Raw genomic sequence first — 27,432 nt, 5'->3', positions numbered from 1 at the left:
TCCTTGCTTTTATTCATTTTACTGTTTCAAAATTTACAAGACAACGAGAAGCAGACACAATGAACAGTGGGAAATGAAGGACTAAAAGTACAATAATACAAGGACTAATGTACAATAAATAAATAATATTAAACAATTTAACACACACACAGTTTTATAAGTCTAGGCCACAGGCAGGGGCGGATTAAGGTGGTCGGGCCCCTAGGCTCTGTGTGTGAGACCCCGCATATCATTATGCTTTACTGGACACTTTCCTAGCAGGCACAGTACGTCAGTTTGATGTCAGGAAGACGTTGGACTCCAACTAATCCAACGTCAGTCAGACGTCATATTTTGGTTGAAAATGAAAGTCAGGTTGACATCTAAACCCAACGTTTGTTTGGCATCAAGCTCCAACGTCAGACAGATGATGTGAAAAAATGTGACATGCATGGCAGCACATTAAATCTGTGAAGAGGAGGATTAAACAACTCCACAAACAGCATTACCAGCTTCACTTATTACTGACCAGACTGACTTTATTTAATTTCTGTTTTAATGAAATCAATAGTTGTATTTTAAAGTCACCATGATGGTGGTTAGCGTTTGCTTTAGTTGGACTCTTGACCCTTGACCTTTTAGTAATATAAAATGTTCTCTGGCTGCTATAATTGTGTGTTTGTAAAGCACATTTGTTGTGGCAAAAGAGCCATGAAATTAGATCAGGGGGCTGTTCCATAAAAGACGCTTAGAAAAGCGGGGATTAAACTCCAAAACCGGACTTGAATGAGCCTAAGAAATGAGTTGGGGCTAAAGTGGTTCCATAAAAGGTAATTGAAGCTCACGCAATCTCACTAATTTGATCCAGGTTTATCTAGTCTAGATAATTGCGTGTGCACGCGTTTCTTAAGCAGCCCTAGAGGTCGATCGTGGATCAAATCGATCCACCATCAAACAGCGTATATTTTGTGCTGTTTTATGCGTTTGTAACATGTTTTTTTCCCCCTCAGTGCAAAACTTACATTTTACAGTTATATTCTCCATCTGTAAATGTTCGAAAGTCATGCAAATGTATCCATTTTGCTGCTAATCTTCATCTTGAACGAGCGCTGCTGCGCGCATGCGCGCCAAATAGGAGCGCAATAATTCTGACTAAAATATACATTTTGCTTGGAAAATTAATATGCGATATTTTATAACACTAGAAATATCTTCTAATTATAATAATTTATCTTTAGGATGTTGGATAAGTTGCACTGAACTTCTAGCGAACAGAAGTACTTCAGTGAAGTAGCCTATAATTCAGGGAAGATTTTTTTTAAGAAACTAAATATATAAAGATACAAAATATAGTTTTGGGTATAGGACCTATGCTACTTAATAAAGATGATGTATACTTATTTAGAATGCTGAGAATTACAGCTTTTAATGCAATATTTTTTTGGAGAAAGCAAGAATCCCCAGTTTTAAATGAGTAGATTTAGTTTCTAAAGTACATTATGGAGAGGATAACATTAAATTAAGAGCAAATGTATACATTTTGAAAAGATATGTGCAACTCTAAAATCAAAGAATATTCCATAAAATAAAGGAATATATATTAGCCTACATTAACTACATTTTTATATAACCCTCCCTCCCTTTTATGTCTAGTTATTTGTTATTTTATTTATTTACTTATTTAATATTGAATATTTGATATTCAAATAATATTACTTGAATAACTATTAGGAATTATGTGTCATTATAAGAGTTTGATATAAATATGTTAATGTTAAATTTGTATTACTATTTATTTATTGTTTTTTGTCTTTTCCCCCTTAAAGTGTCTATGTATTTTTTGGTTATTGTTCTAATTGTGTATGAAATGTGCTATATAAATAAACTTGCCTTGCCTTGCCTAATCATGTGTGTTTTTAGGCTATGTGTTGGTGGGTATTATCACAAAAGAAAAAGAGTTGAAGGAAAAATAAGGAATATTTATTGGGGGAAAATATGTCGTCTTTAAAGGAACTGTCAATTTGTATAATTGTGTTAAATGTGTTTGAATTGAAAGACATAATAAAGTACATTATATATATATATATATATATATACTAAAATATTTGTTATTTGGACATTAGATGTGCCTTATTTAGAATTTTAAACCTGTGTGTATATTTTTATGATAGCAATAACTGTAAAGTGACTATTGTAATGGGGTAAATCAAATGTAGGCTAATATACTGTCAATTACTAAGCTCAGATTCATCTTACCAGTTAAAATGTATACTCTGCTTTTGTAATTATTTATTTTTAATTTTGTGATTTTAACTTCTGCTTTAAAAAGCTTTTTTTTTAGATTGTGTTCTAATGTTCTTCTAATCATAAACATGTACTACAGCTGCCAAACAAAACCAGAGAGAAATGTATTCATAAATCTTTAAAACAATCTAATTAAATCTTGGGCACAAAACATTCAGCCAGTAAAAAAAGAAAACCTGTAGTATATATATATTGTATTTAGGCCTATCTATCTATCTATCTATCTATCTATCTATATATATATATATATATATATATATATATATATATATATATATATAGGTCTATATTGTCTAATTTATCATTGTAGCCTTATTTAAGTTGATTTTCTGTATACTGTGTATTTATTTTTGGACTAATAGTGGTTAATAAAGTCCAATAATGGTATGAGAGAGTGTCAGTGGTAATATCATTGTGTTCCTATTGGTCAGTGTTAGAGGATCTGTGTAACAACTGAGGCTTAGCCTGACAGTTAGCCTGCCCTGGACCAGGCTAGTTTCCCAGCATAAGTTGCCAGGGTAACTGAGTTTGAACTATTTTAAGTTTGCTTTATGAAACAGAATCCACCGACAATAAGTCTGACTAACTGAAATAAGCCTGGCTTATACTCTAATCTTGTTTTATGGAACAGCCCCCTGGTGATGTTGGCTGTTTTTGATGATGGAATCATCATCATGTAATTGTCTGAATCCCTGATCTTGTGTCTAATGTTTTGATTATATTGGACTTGTGTTTTTAATGTTGTTTTATCATAGAAGCCATTTAATTTTACAGCATGAGAGCAATGTTGTTTATCAAATAATATAAAGGATTTTAAAAACATTTAGTGCATTAATCCTTTTCCTCTACATTATTACTTAGCCATCAAGAATCAGTGTACAGGTGCTGGTCATAAAATTAGAATATCATCAAAAAGTTGATTTATTTCAAGAATTCAACTTAACAGGTGAAACGTACTCGGTTACTAACGTAACCTCGGTTCTCTCTAGAAGAGGGAACGAGTACTGCGTTTTGCTAAAAACGCTATGGGAAAAGTCTCTTTTCACGAAAACACTGAAGCAAAAAATTATCCTTAATTTTCATATATGTAAAACGCGTTGCGGCAGCAGCAGACAGCTGAAGCAAGACGGCTTGTCTGCTCATTGGCTGCTCTGCGGCAACTGCATAAGCCTATCGAGCGCAGGCTGATGCAACATCAGGCCAATGAGGGCGCTTCGCGCCCTCCTCGCCACTTCCCGCCGAAACGGGCGTGGCTTATCCCTATAAAAGGAGCTCGAAAAGGCTGATTCACTCAATTTTGATCGCTGAAGCGAACCAGAGCAAACCAAACGCACGGCAGGGAACGCAGTACTCGTTCCCTCTTCTAGAGAGAACCGAGGTTACGTTAGTAACCGAGTACGTTCTCTTACGAGAGTTCTCTCGTACTGCGTTTTGCTAAAAACGCTATGGGAACCCCTTGCAAAACGCTGTGCGTGCCGGGACAAAAACACCAATCACCGGAAGCTAGTTCAGGCATACAGTGCATAATCACCGGATAGACTCACACAGAGTCAGGGAATAAGGGAGGAAGCCTAAATTCCCTAAACTATAGCGTCCGTGGGTTACATTACCTCACGGGAAAAGTCTAAAGACGAAAGGGGTTTCCTCCGTCCTTATATAGACATGTCCTCAGACACGAATACGTCATCACATAGCCAGGGCAGGGAGCCTGCACTAATGCGGGAAAACGTGGGTCTTACGTAGTTTTGCCCAGTAAAATCGGCAGCGCATAGCGCCTGTAAGCAGATTACACCGACAAAAGCTTAGCCTGCAGGGCGGGAACCTCTAGGTTATAAAACCTAATAAATGTAGACGGAGAGGCCCAGCCCGCCGCCATACATATATCTTGTAAGGGAATCCCGCTAGACCAAGCCCACGAGGAAGCAACGCCTCTCGTGGAGTGCGCTCTAACTCCCAACGGGCATTGAATGCCTTTGGCAGTATAAGCCAGCGCTATGGCGTCAACTATCCATCTGGATAGACTCTGTTTCGAAACAGCCGTTCCTTTGGAACGACCGCTGAACGAGACAAAGAGCTGCTCTGTCTGTCTGAAGACAGCAGAGCGGGATACATAAGTTCTTAAAGCCCTAACTGGGCAAAGAAAACTCGAGTCCCCCTCCTCGCTCGACGCCGGCAGGGCAGCCAGGGAAATAACCTGAGCCCGAAAAGGCGTGTTGAGGGATTTCGGCACATAGCCGTGCTTAGGTTTGAGTATGACCTTAGAGTCATTAGGACCAAACTCCAAGCACGTCGGGCTCACAGAGAGCGCGTGCAGGTCGCCTATGCGCTTCACTGAAGCGAGAGCCATCAAAAACACTGTTTTAAGAGACAAGTGTTTGAGGCTGATAGACTGAATAGGCTCAAAAGGGGCACTTTTCATAGCCGCCAGGACTGTAGAAAGGTCCCAAATAGGGACTGAAGGAGGTCTGGGCGGATTCAGTCTCCTGGCTCCCCTGAGGAAGCGGATGACTAAATCATTCCTTCCCAGTGACTGACCTAGCGCTGAACCAGAGAACGCTGAGATAGCCGCCACATACACTTTAAGCGTGGAAGGGGATCTGCCCTTATCCAACAGCTCTTGCAAGAAGGAGAGAACCTCCGTTACCTCACATTCGAGGGGTGAAAAACTCCGAGCCGTACACCAGCTGGAGAAAACCGACCACTTCGAAGCATAGAGCCGCCGGGTCGACGGCGCTCTAGCCTCAGTGATGGTATTTAAGACTCCCCCTGTGAGACCAACGGATATCCGTTGAGTGCCCACACATGAAGGGACCACAACTCCGGGTGTGGGTGCCAAATCGAGCCCAAGGCTTGCGAGAGGAGGTCTCTCCTCACCGGCACTGGCCATGGAGCGATGTCTGCTAACTGCATCAGAGCCGGAAACCACGCCTGGTTGTCCCAGAACGGTGCCACAAGCAGTATTGGGCATTTTGTTTCCCTGATCCGTTCCAGCACCTGTGGCAGGAGTGAGACGGGGGGAAACGCATATAGCGGGCAGCGCGGCCACGTTCGGGACAGCGCGCTGCTGGTCTTTGAAAAGAACACGGGGCAGTGAGCGTTTTCGTGGGACGCGAATAGGTCCACCTCCGCTCTGCCAAATCTCTCCCACAACAGCCGGACTGTTTGTGGGTGTAGAGACCATTCTCCTGGGGGAATGTTGTTCCTGGACAGTCTGTCCGGGCCCACATTCCGAAGTCCGGGCACATGCACTGCTCTCAGCGAACGTAAGTTGTGCTGAGCCCATATTAGGATGTGTTTCGCCAGTCTGTACAGGGACGCTGATTTCAGACCGCCTTGGCGATTTATATAGGACACCACAGCCATATTGTCCGAACGGACTATGACATGTCGGTCCATGATGTAGGGACAAAAACGCGTCAGCACGTTGTGTACTGCCACCATTTCCAGGCAGTTTATGTGTTGGAGCTTTTCTCGTTCCGACCACAGGCCGAAGCACGGTCTGCCCTCGAGCAGCGCTCCCCATCCCGAGGTGGATGCGTCTGTCGACACCATCGTCACCTTCGAGGAAGTCCCCAGGCTTACACCTGACCGGTACCAGTCGTTCGCCAACCAAGGTACCAGGGCTGTGACACAGTCCTGATTGACCTTGAGGCGCAATCGACCGGTTACCCACGCTCCGCGCGGTACCCGCGCTTTCAGCCAGAACTGCAGCGGGCGCATGCGGAGCAAGCCCAACTGGAGAACTGATGATGCTGAGGCCATAAGACCCAGCATCCTTTGGAACTTCCTGAGCGGGGTTAAAGCGCCGCAGCGGAAAGACTTCGCCGCGTTCTGAACACTCAGCACGCGCTGTGGCGACAGCTGTGCTGTCATAGACAGTGAGTCCAGAACTACCCCCAGAAACGAAATCGTTTGACTGGGGATCAGTGAACTCTTCACCCAATTGACCGTGATACCAAGATTCTCGAGGTGATCGAGTAAAATGGCTCTGTGCTCTATGAGCTGAGATCGTGATTGGGCTAGGATTAACCAGTCGTCCAAATAGTTCAGCACTCTCATGCCTCTGTTTCTGAGAGGGGCGAGCGCTGCGTCCATGCACTTCGTAAACGTGCGAGGTGCCAGGGACAAGCCGAAAGGCAGGACTGTATACTGGTATGTCTGACCCTCGAAGGCGAATCTCAAGTATCGCCTGTGGTGCGACGCTATTTGTATTTGAAAATACGCGTCCTTCAGATCTATCGATATGAACCAGTCTTCTCGGCGAACCTGCGCGAGAATTTTGCTGGTCGAGAGCATTTTGAAACTGCGTTTCACTAATACTCTGTTCAGTCGTCTTAGATCCAGAATGGGTCTGATACCGCCGTCCTTTTTGGGGACTAGAAAGTATCTGCTGTACATCCCCTGTTCGCTTTGCGCACGGGGAACACATTCTATCGCCCCCTTGCTTATCAGTTTTGATATTTCGGCGCGAAGTAGGTGTGCTACTTTCAACGGCACCGAAGTTTCGACGCGCGCTGTAAAGCGTGGAGGGCGTCGAAAAAACTGTAGCGAGAAGCCTCTCTCTATAATGCCTAAGACCCAGTCCGAAACCCCTGGAAGCGCTGCCCATGCTTCTGCATGGTTGGCTAAGGGCCGGATACAGAGCTCGCTCTGATCGCCGTGCGACAGAGGTGCTACGGGACTCGCAAACGTAGGCGATTCGCCTGTGGCATTTGAGGCAGGGGGCGCGCTTGGTACAGCGGGCGGAACGCTCGCCCTCGACCCCACAACAGTGTTTAGCTGAGTGAGGGAGGGCTGCGAGAGTCCCGTGGGACTCATGTGTGCAAGTACATGTGGGCTGAGAGCGGGCACATATACTGATTTGGGCGCGCCGCCTGTGCGAGCAGCGCGCGCGCTCACAGGTCTCGCTTTTACGGAGAGCCTGTGATCTGATAGACATAGTGTTCGTGGGCACTGGGCAGTGGGCACTTTTACTATGTTGGAAGCGCAATCGACCTGAGTCGATTTTATTCGCGCGAGCCCTAAGTGTAGGGCTGTGCTTGTGTGTAACGATGGGCACGGGGGGGTGGGCATCGATACTACATTTATAGCACCATCGGCCGTGGCCGGGACACCAGAAATCACACTCGTTTTGGGATATATCTGGGTAGCCGTGAAAACGGCTTTTGTGTGCAGGCAAGCGGGCAGAAGAACAGGCTTGCGCTTTGCAGATAGCACTGGAACAGCCGCGAATCTTGGGGCTGAAACAGCGAGGCGCTTGGGTGAGAGGCCGGCCGCAACGGGACTCACACACCTGCGCTTTCCTAGCGGTGCTAGGATTTCTTCGGAACCTCAGGTTTCACCACAATCCTCGGTCGCGGCCCGTGAGCAGGGCGCCGGGCGGCTGATCGAGAGCGGGGTCTCGTGCTGCGCTGTTGCGGCTGCTGCGAAGATGAGGCCGAAGTCGGGGGCTGAGGCTGAGAGCTCCGCGGGGTCCGTCTTCCACGACTCGCCGCAGAACCAGAGCGCTTCGGTAGGAAGTGCTTGAAGGCTTGGGACGCTTTCTGGGCTTCGGTAAATCTCTCCACGAACTCGGAGAGAGAAGAACCGAAGAGGCCAGCGGAAGACAGCGGGGCGTCGAGAAACGCAGTGCGCTCGGAATCAGCCATCTCCGTGAGCGTTAGCCACAAGTGCCTTTCAGCGACAGTAGCGGAAGCCATACACCGTCCCATCGCTTGCGCGGCAGCCTTGGTAGCTCGGAGCGTAAGGTCCGAAGCACTCCTTAGATCCGCCAAACAGACAGCATCAGGTCCCATCTCATCCAACTTACGGAGGAGATCTCCCTGGAAGATCTGTAAGGTAGCCATGGTGTGTAACGCTGACGCTGCTTGCCCAGCAGAGGAGAAAATTCTCGCGAGCAGTGATGACGTCATGCGGCAGGCTTTCGAAGGCAACACCGGTTTAGTCCGCCGTCCAGCAGAGGGCGGGCAAAGATGTGTCGCTATCGCCTGTTCCACCGGGGGCAGAGAGAGGTAGCCTCGGTCTTTAGCATTATCCAGCGAGGAAAATGCAGGCGACACAGATGAGCGCGTCCGCGCAGAGTAGGGCGCGTTCCAGGCCTTCGCAACTTCTTCATGTAGCTCAGGAAGAAAAGGAGCGGGCTTTGATTCTGGAGAAGAGCGCTCACCGGGGAGGAAGCTACCATCTAGCCGGGTGCGAGAGGGGGGCTCCGGTGCAGACCACTCGAGGCCGAGGCTCGCCGCGGCCAGCGCGAGTATCCGCATGAGCTCCGTCTCGATGCTGGCTCTCACCGAGGGCTTTTGGGCAGGAGGCGCGGGATCCTCAGAGACCGCCCAATCCTCGCTGTCCGAAGCCAGGAGAGAACAGGAATCCTTATCCCCCGACGCGGCCTCTGAAACGGCCCCCTCAGATGAAGCGGCGGCAGACTGCGGGCGCTGAGCATCGGGGAGTGATTCGAGCGAGGCCGGTGAAGCTAGCGGGCGAACCGGCGAGCTTAGTCGGGCTGGAGCGGGTTCCGGGATCCGCTGCGAGCGCCGTTTCTTCCGGCGCGGCATCGCGGCGGTGAATGCAGGCTTCGCGAAGGATGCCAGGCGGGTCCTCAGAGCCACCATCGGCAAAAGCTCGCAGTGAGGGCAGCCGCCGTCAGCGAGCGCGAGCGCTGCATGGTCCTCACCGAGGCAGGAAACACAGATGAGGTGGTTGTCTCCCTCGGCGAGTGGGGCTCTGCACGAGCCGCAGGAAGGCATCTTGAAAAAGACGCCGCTCTTTTAGGGGGTGAGTGTAACTGAAACACCACACGCACACACAGAAAAACAGAGCAATAATAGAAAGGATATGATGCGTCGGAAAGCGCAGTAGGTACGGCTGTAGAAGGCGGCGTTGGCCAGCAGCTTCGAGGGCACGTCCCGCTGAGATGCTTGCTTCGACGACGCTTGCTTCCGTGATCCAGCGATGCGTGCGCTCCGCTGAAGAGAACAAAATTGAGTGAATCAGCCTTTTCGAGCTCCTTTTATAGGGATAAGCCACGCCCGTTTCGGCGGGAAGTGGCGAGGAGGGCGCGAAGCGCCCTCATTGGCCTGATGTTGCATCAGCCTGCGCTCGATAGGCTTATGCAGTTGCCGCAGAGCAGCCAATGAGCAGACAAGCCGTCTTGCTTCAGCTGTCTGCTGCTGCCGCAACGCGTTTTACATATATGAAAATTAAGGATAATTTTTTGCTTCAGTGTTTTCGTGAAAAGAGACTTTTCCCATAGCGTTTTTAGCAAAACGCAGTACGAGAGAACTCTCGTAAGAGAACTAATATATTATATAGACTCATTACATGCAAAGTGAGATATTTCAAGCCTTTATTTGTTATAATTTTGATGATTATGGCTTACAGCTTATGAAACCCACGAAATCAAAATCTCAGAAAATTTGAATATTACATGAAATCACACAGTAATTACACAGTGATACCATGGTCATTGAAGCAGGTTTTGGTTCTTTTGGCAGTGTGGGCCGGAGCAAATCCTGCTGGGAAATGAAGTCAGCATCTCTATAAAGCTTGTCTGCTGAAGGAAGCATGAAGTGCTCTGGAAATGTCCTGGTGGACGGCTGCGTTGAGTGGACAGCACAGTGGACCAACACCAGCCGATGACATGGCTCCCCAAACCAACACAGACTGGGGAAACTTCACACTGGACTTCAAGCATCTTGGATTGTGTGCCTCTCCATTCTTCCTCCAGACTCTGGGACCTTGGTTTCCAAATGAGATGCAAGATTTGCTCTCATCAGAAAAGAGGACTTTGGTCCACTGTGCTTTATTAAATCCAGAGTCAACGCAGCCGTCTCCCAGGACATTTCCAGAGCACTTCATGCTTCCTTCATTCTCCAGCAGGATTTGCTCCGGCCCACACTGCCAAAAGAACCAAAACCTGCTTCAGTGACCATGGTATCACTGTGTAATTACTGTGTGATTTCATGTAATATTCTAATTTTCTGGGATTTTGATTTCGTGGGTTTCATAAGCTGTAAGCCATAATCATCAAAATTATAACAAATAAAGGCTTGAAATATCTCACTTTGCATGTAATGAGTCTATATAATATATTAGTTTCACCTGTTAAGTTGAATTCTTGAAATAAATCAACTTTTTAATGATATTCTAATTTTATGACCAGCACCTGTATGTCTCTCAACAATGGTGACAATCAATGAAATGCTTCATGCTGCAGTGCATGCTTTTTTTAGCTACAACAATTGTGCTTTATAAACACACAATTATAGCAGTCAGAGAAATGTTTATAGAGTCAAGAGAATTCAACGACTGCCCAACGTTGGAGCTTGACGTCAAACAAACATTGGATTTAGACGTCAAACCGACTTTCATTTCGGGTTTCTTTCATTACTCTTATTTTCAACCAAAATCCAACGTCTAATGTGACCTCAGCGAGCGACTCACTCTCCTCACACAGCGAGTGGAGAGATGCGTCCGTACAATGTGCTTAAAAACAACTGTGAGCACTTTGTTACGGAGTTGAGATACGGAACGCCACAATCCTGGCAGGTACAGTAGATCGGCACGACCTCACATACAGAATCATATTGTAGGATACTCATTACAGTTTTTCTCAAATGCTAAAACACAAAAGCCAATCCTCTAAACCAAATGACCAGTTGTCTAAACACATTTACTAAATCTAGCCATCATTTTCCAATATCATAAACACATTTCACATGAAGACACAATTCACAAAACACAATCCTCCATTCTCATAAATCTTAACACATTTTTCCTTGCTAAAACACAAGTTGCAAAAGAACTCTGCTCATATTCTCAAATGAAAGCTCATGTGATGCAAAATGCTTGCCACAGTCAGCAATATTTGAACACAATGAACACACCTGGCGTCATTCATTAGACACAACAACTCAAAATTGAAGACACTTGTTGCTAATGCTGTGACCACATGTATAAAAGCAAGTTCAGAGTGCACAGTTTGCTGAAGATTCCAAACAAACACAATGGATGAAGGCAGAGTCAGGGGAAGAGGAATTAGAGTCAGAGGAGGGAGAAGAGCTGGCCATGGAAGAAGAGGAGCAGGCCAACGAGGAAGAGGAGTTCAAATCAGAGGAGGAAGAGGAGCAGGCCAACGAGGAAGAGGAGGAGTTCAACAAGGGAGAGGAGAAGGTCCAGGAGGGAGAGCAAGACAACCTCGCACTATCATTACGGACGAGATGCGAGCAACAGTCATTGACCATGTCATTGTCCATGGCATGACAATGGCTGAAGCAGGACTAAGAGTCTGTCCAAACCTGAGTAGGTTCACCGTGGCCACCATTATCAGGGCATTCAGACAACACAACAGGTATTGTACTCTATTGCTTTCTTTGTCACAATACAATTTTACAAGCCTGTGAAAGGAGTCTATTGGTTTCAAATCAGTTGTTACTGTATTGTAAAACATGTCAATTGACAACACATGTTTCTTTCTTTAGAGTTGAAAGAATGCCACATAGAGGTGGGAGGGTTGCCATATTTACTCCAAATCTTTTTTATTGGTTTTCAACGACAGTACAGAATATAACATCATAAAAAGTATAGAGTAAGATATTGTCCATTATTAACCCCTTACATGATCTCCCCCCCACCATCCAATAGTTCAGAAAATAATAATAATAAAAAAAAAATATATATATATATACATAAATAAAATAATAAAAAAGGTAACAAAAAACAAATAAGTAAATGATAAGTAAATCCTCCTAATAAGCGAAAATTATGTACCATTGCCAGTTACAGATGCACAAGGTAAACCCTTAATGTAGTTTAAAAAGGGATTCCAAGTCTTGTAAAAGGATGTAAGTGAACCAGAGAGTGAATATCTTAACTTTTCAAGTCCAATACAGTGAAAAATGTCCTGTATCCACCTGTCATGCGTCGGAGGGGAAGCATGCCTCCACTTAAGAAGGATGGCCCGTCTGGCCAAAATTGTAGTAAAAGCAATGACTTTACGATCTCGGGCAACCAAATCAGGCATAGGGGAAACCCCAAATAGGGCTATAATTGGATCAGGGCCAATATTAGTGTTGATAGCTTTTTTAAGCGTCTGAAATACATTAGACCAAAAGGACACCAGCTGCGGACAAGTCCAAAACATGTGTAGATGGTCGGCAGGAGAGAGTTTACAACGGTTGCAGGCAGCACTCTTGTCTGGAAAGATTTTTGCCAATTTGGCATTGGTTAAGTGCGCTCGGAATAGTATTTTACATTGAATTAAGCCATGCCTCGCACATATGGAAGAGGTATGTACCTGGTTCAAGATGCTATTCCATAGGTCCTCTGTAATAGTAACACCGAGGTCTTGCTCCCAGGTATCTTTAAGAGTGGCATTAGTGTCAGAATTAATAGAATTTATTAAATTATAAATGACTGAGATTAAATGCCTGTGGTTGGCATTTAAAGCAAGAAAGTGATCAATTTTTGTTTCAGGGGGACGATTGGGAAAGTAGGGGAACTGCTTCTGAACAAAGTGTCGGATTTGAAAGAACCGGAATAAGTGATGACTGGATAGGTTATACTTTTTAGATAAGGAAGAGAAAGAGACAAATACTCCCTCATCATAGAGGTCACTAATCTTGAGAAGGCCATTAGATGACCAGAGACGAAATGCAGGGTCTGAACTAGACGGGGGGAAAAAGTAGTTATTGCGGATGGGCATATAAGTGGAGCCTCTATGCAAACCGTAATGTTTCCTAAATTGGACCCAAATTTTAAGAGAGCTAGTGACTACTGGATTATCTGAGACTTTGTTTACAACTAAGGGAAGCTGAGAACAGACAACTGAATAGAGAGTGCTTTTCATTGATGATGTTTCTGTATGCACCCAAGGAGGGCTGCCAGAGTAGATATCTTTGTTCCAAAAAAGAAGCTTGTTGATGTTACAGGCCCAGTAATACTGCTGAAAGTTGGGAAGTGCAAGGCCTCCTTTAGCTTTAGGAAGTTGGAGAATTGATTTCTTAAGGCGAGCAGGCTTATTCCCCCATAGAAATGACCGCAAGATACTGTCAAAGCCAGTAAAGAAAGATTTCCTAATACAAATAGGTAAGTGTTGAAAGAGGTACATAAATTTGGGTAGAATAACCATTTTGACCAAGTTAATTCGACCTACAAGGGATAGAGGTAGAGAGGCCCACCTACACATATCAAGTTTTGATTTGTCCACAAGCGGTTGAAATTTTTTTGCAAATAGATTATTTTATGAATTCGTAAAAAGGACCCCCAAGTATTTGAAACCATCAGGCGCAATCTTGAAGGGTAAGAGTGATCGTGGAAGTTTTTTAGCTTCAGAGTTCACTTTTTTGAACATTTATCTTGTAGCCAGATAGTTGACAAAAAATTTTCTAGGATATCCAAAACTGGGGGTAGGGAGGCAGCAGGGTTTGAGACATATAATAAAAGGTCGTCAGCATAAAGAGAGAGTTTGTGAACTAAACCATGACGAGAAATTCCCTCAAAGCCATTGTGGCTACGGAGCCAGATAGCTAAAGGTTCTATGGCTAGATTAAAAATTAAGGGAGAAAGGGGGTGTAACGTAAGGACAGAGGCAGTCGGATCCATATGCAGCACTTTATTTCAACTCACACACAAGTAGACATAAACTCCGGCATACAATTAAACAAGGGGCAATCCAGTAACTCGTGGTGATAACAGGCTTAGGTCGAGGCAGGCAGCACAGGTTCATACACAGTCCAAGAAGCAGGCAAGGGTCAAGAGTCCAGAGAAACACGGAATACTCAAACAGGGAAGAATGCTCAGAGATGTACGCTTACAGTGTGACAAGACTTCGCACCAGACACAGGGATCACTCAGGCTTAAATAAGGAACTCAATGACCCATAATCAAACACCACTGAAACATAATTAAACATAATGAGTCCATGGTGAAACATAATGCAGGGAGAGAGTGCCCTCCAGTGGCTCACACGGGCACTCCACATCACATAGCCCCCCCCCAAAGGAGCGGCTTCCAGACGCTCCTAAGAGCTCTGGGGGGAGGTCATCGGGGCTGGGATGGAGGGCCAGGCCCGTGGAAAGGCAGGAGGACAGACCCATGGAGAGACCTGGGGCCTGGAAACCAGAGCAGGACAAGAGACCATGGGGAAGCACGTGTCATAGACAACCAGGGTGGAACACACTTGACCGGAGACCAGAGTTGGGCACACTTGGAGGGGTACCAGGACGAAGCACACTTAAACGAAGACAAGGACGAAGCAGACACAGGACTAAACGTGACCAGTGGCATGGGAAGCACAGGATCAGACAGGACTAGCGGCATAAGAAGCTCAAGTGGAAATAGCACAGACAAGGTCCATGTCAGCGCCACCTCCATGGCCCTCACAGGGTACCTACTGCCCCCCCCCAAAAAGTTCTTAGGGAAATTTAAGGCTATAGCCTCCGGGCTGGAAACAGCCTCTGGAAAAGGCTCCCAGAGCTTGATAGACGTTGGCGAGGTGAGGCGCAGAGGCGGGGCCGGCAGGGCGAGGCGCAGAGGCGGGGCCGGCAGGGCGAGGCGCAGAGGCGGGGCTGACAGGGCGAGGAGTCTAGGTACGCTCACTGAAGCCTGGCGAGCCGAGTGAGTCCTCCTCCTCCTCCTCCTGCGACGGCGCACTGTTGGAACTAATAACTCTGGATCCAGGGGAACATAATCGTTTCGCTTAACTGGACCTGACTCCATAAATTCAACCGAACTTGACTCACTTTCCACACTGGATTCACTTGATTCGGGACTTGATCCACTTGACTCAGGGCTAGATTCACTTGACTCGGGATTCGGTTCACTGGACTCGGGATTCAGTTCACTGGACTCGGGATTCGGTTCACTGGACTCGGGATTCGGTTCACTGGACTCATTGGACTCGGGATTCGGTTCACTGGACTCACTGGACTCGGGATTCGGTTCACTGGACTCACTGGACTCGGGATTCGGTTCACTGGACTCACTGGACTCGGGATTCGGTTCACTGGACTCACTGGACTCGGGATTCGGTTCACCGGACTCACTGGACTCGGGATTCGGTTCACCGGACTCACTGGACTCGGGATTCAGTTCACTGGACTCACTGGACTCGGGATTCAGTTCACTAGACTCACTGGACTCGGGATTCGGTTCACTGGACTCGGGATTCAGTTCACTGGACTCACTGGACTCGGGATTCAGTTCACTGGACTCACTGGACTCGGGATTCGGTTCACTGGACTCACTGGACTCGGGATTCAGTTCACTGGACTCGGGATTCGGTTCACTGGACTCGGGATTCAGTTCACTGGACTCACTGGACTCGGGATTCAGTTCACTGGACTCACTGGACTCGGGATTCGGTTCACCGGACTCGGGATTCGGTTCACCGGACTCGGGATTCGGTTCACTGGACTCGGGATTCGGTTCACTGGACTCGGGATTCGGTTCACTGGACTCGGGATTCAGTTCACTGGACTCACTGGACTCGGGATTCAGTTCACTGGACTCACTGGACTCACTTGATTCACTCGACTCGGTACTCGATTCTTTCGAGTCGGCTGGCACGCGCTCAAACTCCAGTTCGGCCGGCGAAACCTCCGCTGTCTCTGGATTAACAAGTTCAACAAGACCAGTGAGGAATACGGGCTTGAGGGGTCCGACACGATGAATGGGTTTGGCAGAAACTGTATACTTGAAAGCCCCTCTAACGGTCATCAAGGGAGGATCGAACAGTTTGGCAAGATGAGGCTTTAGTGGCGTGCGGAATGAGTGAGAGAAATCCGCCACATACGAATCTCCCCGACGCAGAGACAAGAGCAGTTCTTCAGGATCCTCTTCTCCTGCGGGGAGTTCAAAAGCCTCTCTGAATAGAGCGATAAACACATCATAAGAAGGGAACGATACCCGACCTGATTCCCAGAACGCGCCTACCCACTCCAAAGCCTCTCCAGTGAACAGTGAGCAAATGAAGGAAACGCGGTCATAATCCGAGGAGTAAAACTGGGGCTGAAGATTCATATACAAGCTGCACTGCTGAAGGAATCCCTCACACGCCACAGGTGAGCCATTAAATTTTTCAGGAAGTGACAGACTGAAATAGTTCAATGCAGTACTCACACTGGGTTGCGGTGGAACAGGTGCAGCGGGAGCTTGGGCTTGATTAGTGACTGTGCTTAAGCTCTGCGGAGACACAGATTGCCTAAAGCTTGTAAGTTCCTCAAGGAGAGATGTTAGTCTCTCCAGCTGTAAATGGTGAGAGGCTAGCATGGAAACTTGAGTCTTGGCCACGATCGATAGATGCTGAAAGTCTGCTGGATCCTGTAGTGGCGAAGTCTTCTGTAACGTAAGGACAGAGGCAGTCGGATCCATATGCAGCACTTTATTTCAACTCACACACAAGTAGACATAAACTCCGGCATACAATTAAACAAGGGGCAATCCAGTAACTCGTGGTGATAACAGGCTTAGGTCGAGGCAGGCAGCACAGGTTCATACACAGTCCAAGAAGCAGGCAAGGGTCAAGAGTCCAGAGAAACACGGAATACTCAAACAGGGAAGAATGCTCAGAGATGTACGCTTACAGTGTGACAAGACTTCGCACCAGACACAGGGATCACTCAGGCTTAAATAAGGAACTCAATGACCCATAATCAAACACCACTGAAACATAATTAAACATAATGAGTCCATGGTGAAACATAATGCAGGGAGAGAGTGCCCTCCAGTGGCTCACACGGGCACTCCACATCACAGGGGGCATCCCTGTCGCGTCCCACACTGAAGCGAGAAATAGGGTGATTGTATGGCATTAGTATAAACAGATGCCATTGGGGAGGAGTAAAGAAGTCGGATCCAGGAAATAAAATTAGAATCAAACCCAAACTTTCCCAAAATAAAAAACAAATAACCCCATTCCATCCTGTCGAAGGCCTTATCAGCATCCAGAGACACAATCATTTCGGGTAAGTCAGATGGGCGGGAAAAGAGAATGTTGAGAAGCCTTCTAGTGTTAAAAAAAGAGTGTCTTCCTGGGGTGAAGCCTGTCTGGTCATGAAAAATTAAACATGGTAATACACGTTCGAGGCGAGAAGATAAAACTTTAGCCAAAATTTTAAAATCTACGTTCAGAAGTGATATTGGTCTATAACTACCGCAAGAAATAGGATCTTTATCCTTTTTAAGGAGCAAAGAAATAGAGGCCTCGGATAAAGTAGGAGGAAGGCAGCCCACCTTAAAAGAGTCATTGAAAAGCAATGCTAAAGTAGGAACTTAAAGGGGAGCAAAAGCTTTATAGATCTCAACTGTAAAGCCATCAGGGCCAGGAGATTTTCCTGGTTTCATGGAATTAATTGCTACCTGTATCTCTAATTCTGTAATTGGGTTGCCTAGATTCTTGGCAGTGTTTTCATCAATTGTGGGATATTCAAGAGAGTTGAGAAGATCTAAATTTGTAGTATTATTGGGAGGGCTTTCTGAAGTGTACAGTCTAGCATAATAGTCTGAGAAAACCAGGTTAATTTCAGCTGGTTCCGTAACTAATTCACCTGTTGGGGATCTGATACCAGAAATCCATCTTAAAGTGCTAGCTGATCGAGCCTGATAGGCCAAGAGCTTGCCAGCCTTGTCTCCATGCTCAAAAAAATGCTGTCTACATTGCCTAAGCTGTCTCTCTATTAAATCGGTCAACTGAAGGTTGAATTCTGAATGTAATTGAACTCTTTTAGAATAAAGGACAGGTGAAGGGGAAGCGGCATAAGAGACATCTAACTTAGACAGTTCATCAGCTATTGCGGATAGTCTAAGTTTTTTGGCTTTCCTTACTTGTGAGGAATATGAAATTACCTGGCCGCGAATGAATGCTTTGAAAGCCTCCCACAAGGTGTGACTGCTAACATCTGGAGTCTGATTGAGTTCGAAGTAAAACTTAATCTGCGAGGAAAGGAAATCTTTGAATGCGCTATCTGATAGCCCGGAGGAGTTGAATCTCCAGGGTGGGGGTGACGGTCTGTGGGTTGCCATATTTACAGCGGCACAAGAAACCCTCATTGTGGATATGATTCGTGAGAACAACCTCATTAGACTCCGGGAGATCAGAGACAAAGTCATTGCCGATAATGTCAACTTTGAGAGCATTGATGATGTCAGCTTGGCCACAATAGACCGAGTTCTCCGGCGCCAAAAGATGCGGATGAAACAGGTCTATAGGGTTCCCTTTGAGCGCAACTCTGCGCGACACAAAGACCTACGTTACGAGTATGTGCAAGTAAGTATACATCCATGTTCACAGTAAAGTTAGTGGACATACTGTGTTGCTCAGTGGCCTACATTACTTCTGGACAATACTGTGCTACCTGATTGACTGTTGTTCTGAACACCTGTGCACTTTCACATTTTCACAGAGGATATTACAGTTGGACGCGATGGCCAGACCTCATGAGTACCTCTTCCTGGATGAGGCTGGCTTCAACCTGCAGAAACGAAGGCAAAGAGGCCGTAACATCATTGGCCAAAGAGCCATCACTGAGGTTCCTGGCCAACGGGGGGGTAATATTACTCTTTGTGCGGCCATGGGTTTGGAGGGGCTTGTCCACCGGCATGCTGTCCTTGGGTCTTACAACACCCAACGTCTCCTCACCTTCCTAGAGGAGCTAAAAGACATCCTCCTGGACCGCCAACAACACCATCCTGGGCCCGCACATCACATTTATGTGATCATTTGGGACAATGTACGCTTACACAGAACAAACCAAATCAGAGAGTGGTTCACCGCCAACAGTAACCACTTTTTAAACGTCTGTCTGCCACCCTACTCCCTTTTCCTGAACCCTATAGAGGAGTTATTCTCATCGTGGAGATGGAAGGTTTATGACAGACAACCATACACTAGAGAGAACCTCCTAAGGGCAATGGAGCTGGCCTGTGTTGACATCCCAGTGGAGGCCTTCCAAGGATGGATTCGCCATTCCAGGGCGTTTTTCCCGCAGTGCCTGGCAAGAGACAATATAGCCTGCGATGTGGATGAGGTGATGTGGCCCGATGCAGCTCAGCGACATGATGCCGCACAGTGATTGTGGTGTGAATAAAGTAAATAAAAAAAACTTCACATCCTGATCATGTTTTCAAGAGTACTGTTGTGTGCAATAGATTCTGTTTTTGCATTGAGTTGTGTTACAGTAGTGTACATGCAGAATTTACTATAGATTTACACTCTTCATATGAAACTCACAAATCTAAATGCCTAATCCTCTGCAGAGATCTAAGAAGATCCATTACTGTAAAGTTTCTAAAAATATGCATTGGCAGTTATGAAACAAAGAACCTTCTCACAAATTGAGCATTGTGTTTTCAATTGTTTTGCTGTAGTGTGTAATGATGTGTATAGTGTTTACATTTTTGAAAGCTTCGAGCTGCTCTTTTGGTGTGAAAGTTTGAGTTTTGAAGTGAGAAGGTGTGGTTGTGTTTATGTAGCTTTAGAAAAGGGTGTTGTGTTTAGACATTGGGGAACATGGAGGAAATGTTTGTGAAATGTGTTTTAGCATTTGAGAAAAACTGTAATGTCTCACATGTGCAAATCACAGGATTATAGACTATATTATGCCAAAATTGTTTAAATTAATTTAAATTAGGATTAAGGTCACAAAAGCAACAAGTTTTCACACAGTGATTTAGACAATAAATACTTTCTGTTTATTCTTCTAGGTGAAAATTGCAGCGCTGGGCTTTACAATTTTTATTGCAATTATAGCCATGATCTATATGCGATTACTATTACTTTTGTAAGAGCAATTTTAAAATCTAATAGAAGGGGAAAAAATAAACACAGAAATGGGAAATGAAGAAATAAAAGCACAATTGTGGAGGCCTTGGATTATTTTAAGTCAGCAAATGTATGATGAATTTTGTTTAATCTGAATAAACACCTCACAGCACTGGCATCCTTGCTTTTATTCATTTTATTGTCTCAAAATTTACAAGACAAGTAGAAGCAGACACAATGAACTGTACAAGCAAGCACTAAAAGTACAATAATACAAGGACTAATGTACAATAAATAAATAATATTAAACAATTTAGAAACACATGCACACACACACACACACACACACACTGAGACAGCCAATACTGCAGTGTTTCCTCTACATTCCTTCAAAGGGTGGACCACCAGTGTAAGAAAGTTACGAACAAAACACAAACACAAACACAAGCTCAAGGCCCAGTGCTGTCGAAGCAGCGGTTTAATAATGACCCAGAAACACCGGCTCTACAACCACAACTATCATCAGCAGAGATGAAGATATCACCCTCTGCCTCCACAGCCACTGAACTATTACAGAGGAGCAGTAACGTGCGGTGAAATCTTGTCATGGGTAGGCTGTGACCTATCAATGTGGCATATATGTTCATATTCATTCCCAAGTTCAATATCAGGCATCATCACATCGCTGCCTGCATACAGCAAAGTCAGTCATATGTGAGGCTAATGCACAATCAAATCTAATAATCAAATTAATGGACACATCTATCTTATGACTTATACAACAAACAAATGTTTTGTGCGGGACACAGTAAGAGAGGGAGGCGGCGCGGTGTCAGCGAACCGACAACCAGCCTAGTCACTCCTTCAAAATGCGCAAACGCGCACAGACAGCCACACACACACACTATTGGTCTGGTGACGGCGCACCAGGATTTGAATAGGCTACAGTCAGAAAACATTGTGTCAGCAGTACAGCTTTAAAGTACAAAAACAGCTTATTCCTACAAACTGCGCTACGCGCACACACCGACACGCAGTTGTCATGGTGAAACATACAATCATTTGGTAACTTATCTCTGAAAAGCCCTGAATGTGCTCTGTACAGGAAATGTAATGTCTCAGAGAAATCGCTAAAACATAATGTCCTCTACAGAGGACAAAACACTATAGTAGGTAGTCAGGAGTTTTACTAATCACAACTAGGTAAGCAAGATGATACGCACCTTTGTACGAACAACAGTGTTTTCACAACTCGGCGGTTTGTAGGCTTCCAAGTCATGAACCCAGCCATTTGTGAACTGAACGTGGGCTTCCTCCATAGATTTATAATTACGAAACTGAGCCTCGGAATAAGCACTCACACCACAGACTAAATAAACAAAAATATCTGGAAATGTCAGAGGAGGTAAATCGTCGGGGTCTCGAGTATATTCTCTTGCAGGCACCTCAAACGGATCCATATTTCCGATCAATGACATCTTTTCCATGTACCGTTTTCTTGCGTCAGGTAGAAGTTTGTCTCTGTATAGTACATTTCGTTCTTTTAATCGACTTTTCAACATTGTTTCGTGTAGTAAGTGATTGTTTTAAATCTCGCCCGATGTGGCCTCACAAAATGGCGGCGCACTCTTGTTTACGTCCCAGAATGCACTGCGCAGTGACGTCGGTTGCCAAGCCCGAGAGCGAGTGGGTCACGTGACATGAAGCAAGCTCGGTCTCTGCCTCAATGTTGATCATTCAAGACAGCATGAGAACTGACTGCGCATGCGCAAACCTACGTAAACTACGTTCTATGGACCAAAGAGGCACTGCTAACCTCTGCCTCAATGGCCATGGCTTTGAATTTCCTGCATGAAACAATGGTTTTAGGAGCAAACAATGGCAAAATTAGTATATTATGTGTGTATTCCTGAACATTTTTGTTACAAAAATTTATATTTGGAATAAAATAAATGCAATTAATAATGTGGTGAATTAATAAAGTTCTTGGAATTAATAAATGTAATGTCAACATTTCCTTTGGTGAGGCACTGCCTACCCTGCCTACCCTGACTGCACGTCCCTGCAGAGGAGATATGCAACTATAAACTGCAGAGCAACAGGACTATTATTCTATTACAAGCTAAATTATCTGCCAGTGGGGTAAGAAAAATAATCTTGTTTTCCATTTGAATTAAGTTTTTTTTTCTTACCCCACTGGCAGATAATTTAGCTTGTTTTAAGCACAAATTACTTAAATTACTTTCTGTTTATCTGAAAATAAAATAGAATTTCATGTCATTTTAATGTTCATTCAATGTCATTTTACTTCTCTAGTAAATGCTTCTTGATTTAAGAATTTTTAGATATTTGGACTGGAAACAACACAAAAATACTTTGTGTTGAAATATACAACACAAAGTAAGAAAAGTAATTTTTGCAGTGTATATAAACTGGACACAGCAGCGACCCCATTGGATTCAACGGAGAAAAGTGAAGTCAATTAGAAGCTCTCTCTTCCTGATGGCTGACCGTACTGAGCTTGACGACGTAGATGTGACGTGAGCAACCCGTCTGTCTTCTAGTAGCGGTGCCAAGAGAAATCTGAATCATTCCCTTCCGAATCTCGCAGAGACGGAGAGCATGAGTAGGAGCTGTCCATGAGCTGGAGCAGGAGCAACTTTTGCTAAGTATTCTGATTAATTATTTTGTCATTGTGCCTCCACTTCCCCCTGATCGCCCGCGAGCTTCTCCTCCTGTCCATACGGTAATCTCTCTACTGTGCGACAGAGAGTCGCGGGTTATGATGCAATCGTTAGCCTATTTTTACAAAAACTGCTTAACGTAAGGGGCCATAACGTAAGATACAAGGTAATGGAGCCTTTTATACATTTTTGTGTTTCTTTAGAAATAAATATGGACAAATGGAGTCTTTAAACGCCTCAGATGTTAAGTTATTCGCTGTCAAACCCTGCCCCCCTGCGAATAGCAGAACGATAGTGAGCTGAAGCCCTATTTAGATTTTCCACACTAAGTAATAAAGTTAAAAATAACATTTAAGAGCTAGTTAAAAGGGTTTTTCTCACCAAACCTACTTTTAAGGCAGGAATAACAGAGCAAAGGGTCGAAATTACGACAAGGAGTTTACTTACTTGTATGATTTTTCTCCGGTCAGTGTTTTAACTTACACGTGTTTGTCATTCGTGTTACTAGCAGACATGGTGTGATATATGTGATTAATGAGGTAAGCACGTAAAAGTTATCTTTATTTTTCTATTTTGCTGTAACTCAGTTGTTTAATGCATTGTGTGAAAATGTATTGATGAGATATGCACTGTGTAAGCTAAAAACCAATCGGAGTTGAACATGAGTTTAATGATTTGAAGTGCTATTTCATGCTATGTTGAAGCCACGTTACTACGTGATATGCTTGTGCTTGAGTTTCATGTATGTAGTGAATGTATTGAAAATAAGAATTTAAGCTACTACAGTTCATGAATATGAGTTATATTTCCAGATCTGGTCAAATTTATCGAGAGAGTAATTGAATGTTGCCCTGCTATGCAGGTTTTTTTTTGGATGCATGATTTGAGAGAGAGTTCCATTGGACAAATTCACCATCGGACACGCGAGGCAGAAGAGCAGAGGACGCGAATGATCACCTTGCCTGCAACACAAACTGCTTCTACTCACCATTTCTTCATTGCATCGTGCAGATAAGCGCGAGATCTCACCACACTAAAAAAAAAAAAAAACATACTACCCGGGTAGATGGACATTGGTTTATTATTTTGGGGTTATTTCATCAGAGCTCTGAGGTCATTTTATTTCATATTTTCCCAACTTGTGTGAAAAAGTTGAAAACTAAGAGAAATACTGATTTTCACAACTAAAAGGACATTACAAAGAAAAGATAAACAACAAGGTCATACTGGTTGATATTTGATGCTCAATAAATGCCGGCTATATGTTCTGAGTAAACTATTCTGGTACTTTCCTTTGTCTACTCCTCTTGTGAAAAGTTCCTTAGAAAGGCAGCACTTCACTCTATAATGTGTCCCTTATTATAATTACAGATATATGGCCAATTCTGAATTGTCCAAAATTGATCATGGCTGAACCATGTGATTGCTACGGAATGGCTGTGTCAATGAAGCACACGATGGAGGATGATTCCAGAAAATAGTCTTTTAATCAAAACCCACAAGGAACAGGAGCAACTTAAAAACAACCATCCAAAGGCTAGGGATGGCTGACGCGAAACAGTCGTTCCGAAGCTTTGCGAGATCCCGAAGCGCAGATGTTTCGAAACACTGATCCGAAGCGGGATTCAAAACACCCATGTCACGTGACTATGGCCAAACGAAGCCTCGAAGTGTTTCACTGTTTCATCAGGTGTGGTCCGCCGAATCAGCATTTGATTGACACGGTCGGGAACAGACCACACAATCGCACATCTGTATAAAAGTGAAATCAACACCTTTTTGTGAGAGGAGTTTTATTTTGAGATAGTGGATTTTTGATGATATAGTGACATAGTGCAATTTGATTAGGTATAGGCTATTTAGATTTAAAACACAACACATTGACTGATAGGCTAGAGACAGACAGAGTATAGCCTACACATATAGTGATACATTAATAGATACATAGATATAAAGACAGCTAGATTAATATATATATATATATATATAGATTATAGATACATATATAAATACATAGATAGATCATAGATAGATACAGATACATAGATAGATTATATATACATATGTAAATACATAGATAGATTATATCTAGATACATATCTAGATACATAGATAGATACATAGATAGATAGATTTGGATAGATAGATAAAATGGAGGCTCCCCAGAAGAGATGCCGTACATCTGTGGTGTGGGAGCATTTCCTTTTAGAAACCCCAAATAAAGTGAGATGTGTGTATTGTGATCGTCAGCTAGCCTAACAATACATCATCCATGATGCGCCATTGAGGAGCACTCATCCTGCCATTTTGCAGGTGCAGAGGATGGCATTCCCCCTGTAGGCCTGCTACTGACACTGCTGGGCCATCTATGCAATGTATGCATTGTTTGAAATATAATTATAATTGAAATATAATTACAAACTTTTGGGACACTGTTTAGAAAGTCCATAGCCCTATGCCCTACAACCTAATGTCCCAATCACAACTGACAATCATGTTGCTACAGCTACATGCTACAGCTGATGCCACAGTGGAAGTGAAAAAATACATCAACGATGCATATTTGCCCAGAATGATCCCCTAACTTACTGGAAAGAGAGAGCAGTAATCTTTCCTCATTTGCATGTCCTAGATAAAAAATATCTTTGCATGCCAGCGACAAGTGTCCCTTGTGAGAGGATTTTTTTCAAAGGCTGGAGAAATTATCTGTAAAAAAAAAAAAGGAGGCTAAGTCCTTCCACAGCAGAGAAATTAATATTTTTGAATAAAAATCTCTAAAAAAGTGAGACATTGTGGCTTGATTTCTTTTATTAGTATTCATTTTGCAGGACCAAAATAACATTATGCACAGTGAGGAGCCTATAGGTTACAAGCTTCACATAATAGAAAAATACAATAATAAAAAACAACACATTTTTTAATGGCTCGTCAAGGTTGTTTCAGATCAACACCTGCAAGTGACCACTAGGTGTCACCGTTGAGACGGGTGTCGGATTGATTCGAAGCCTCGACACAATATGACACATTTGGTTCAACTGTTTCATTGGTTCACGAAGCCTCGATCTGCCCACCACTACCAAAGACAACGACAGACAACTAGACAGAACAAGACTAAGGGCGTTTTTCCACTGGGTCCGTTTGCTGCGGTCCGAACCCGAGTGCGCTAGTTCCCGGCGCCCCCCGCAGCGTTGGTCTGGTTTCACACTCAATTAGTTGTATCAAACCCAGGTGCGTTTGCAGTGATCTTACGTCATTCGCAAACGCACACGGAAAACGCATGGAGAATACAACTCGACTGAGCATAGCTGTAATTTGTCTGTTTTTTTGGTGCTATTATGCACAACATAGTGAGAGACAACTACGTTTATGTTCATTACATGGTGTAATTCAGCACATATCCAGGGGACGCCGTGTTTCTGCTGCTCGCAGAAGATTTTTTATTTAATATTTAAAAAAAATTTATTTTGTTTTATTTAACTGCTCCTGTATGGTTTGTTCTCCCCAAATTTGAATGTGGCACCTCACCTCTTCAGTGTCCCACAGCGTTCCCCTGCCACTCATGGTTGTGTCGTGTGTGAGGAAACAATGATATCGACAGTGACACGCATGCGCGGGATACTATACTTCCTGAACAAGCGCGCACCCGAGTCCGTGTTGCTTGCACATTAACGCGAACCGCGCCATGGTTCGGGAGCAACCGAGCTCAGACCACCTCCTCCAGGTAGTCTCGGGTTCGGTACTCTAGTGCGCACCCGGGTCCGATGACAGCGTTCACATTAGCGATTTTTCATGCGAACCGTGCCCCGGTCCGCACTAAACTGCCAGTGTGAAAGCGCCCTTAAATACACAGGTGACAAGGAGGAACTGATTGACAAGATAATTGACACGCAGATGAACCAAAAGAACTAATGAGGGTTACCATGGTAACAAATAAATGGCGGGAAACTGAACAAAAGTAACAAAGAAAATTTGTTCAGCCCTGCTGGTGTGTGCAGATTTGGCTACTATCTGACTGAAACCAAACTAAAACACACACACACACAAAAAAACGTTTAGGGGCCGTTTACACAACTAAAACTGGAAGACTTTTTACGCGTTTTGGCATTTTGGGGGCCTGAATTTGCAAACTTTTTAAAATGGGTTTTTAAAGTGCAAGTTTTTGAAAACGATACCATTATTGTCTCGGTGCAAACTACAAAAACATGAATTGGTGAAAACAGTGGCATTATGCGCATGCATATTACGTCATGTGTTCAGTCGCTTAGTTTTTCTTTACAAAGTGACATCGCCAACTACTGGCCTGGCATGAATAATACAATGTTTTTAATAAAAAATTTTAATAGGATCAGTGTGAACAAGGATCATTTTAGTTGTCTTCTGTACTTAAAAAACTTAAAGGAAAAACGTTCCAGTTTTTTGTACATCGTTGTCGTGTCGTGCCCTAAAGACATAGAAATAACCCTGACATTATGGCTGGAGTCGAGCTGGAGACTGGAAGACCTGAGGCAGATTCACAAGTTAAGGATGACAGCATACTCACACCAGGCTAGTTTATATACACTTCATTAGGACACAGGTAGGCTACGAAACCCTGGTTTCACAGACAAGGGTTAAGCTTAGACGTTGGCCAAACAAAGAATCATTGTCAGATATATCAGCATTCATATCCCCTAATAATCTATAAATATACTTGTATCTACACTCTCC

The 27,432-nt window shown here is 44.2% G+C and overlaps 1 protein-coding gene across 1 annotated transcript in view; it reads left to right on the top strand.

The window, feature by feature from the left end:
* Positions 1-18,437: 18,437 nt before the first annotated feature.
* LOC307163738 (uncharacterized protein) overlaps positions 18,438-27,432 on the top strand; it is a 22,929-nt gene continuing 13,934 nt past the window's right edge. The window contains exons 1-2 of the mRNA XM_079879958.1: positions 18,438-18,547; positions 18,684-19,835. Of these exons, the coding sequence (XP_079736084.1) occupies positions 18,467-18,547; positions 18,684-19,352 (750 nt within the window). The 5' untranslated portion in view covers positions 18,438-18,466 and the 3' untranslated portion in view covers positions 19,353-19,835. The remainder of the gene's footprint in view (positions 18,548-18,683; positions 19,836-27,432) is intronic.

The sequence above is a fragment of the Squalius cephalus genome (genome assembly GCF_949319135.1).
Source record: "Squalius cephalus genome assembly, chromosome: 8".
In the NCBI taxonomy this organism is placed as follows: Eukaryota; Metazoa; Chordata; class Actinopteri; order Cypriniformes; family Leuciscidae; genus Squalius; species Squalius cephalus.
Note: the sequence above shows the minus strand (reverse complement) of the source record. Positions and strands in the feature narration are given on the sequence as shown.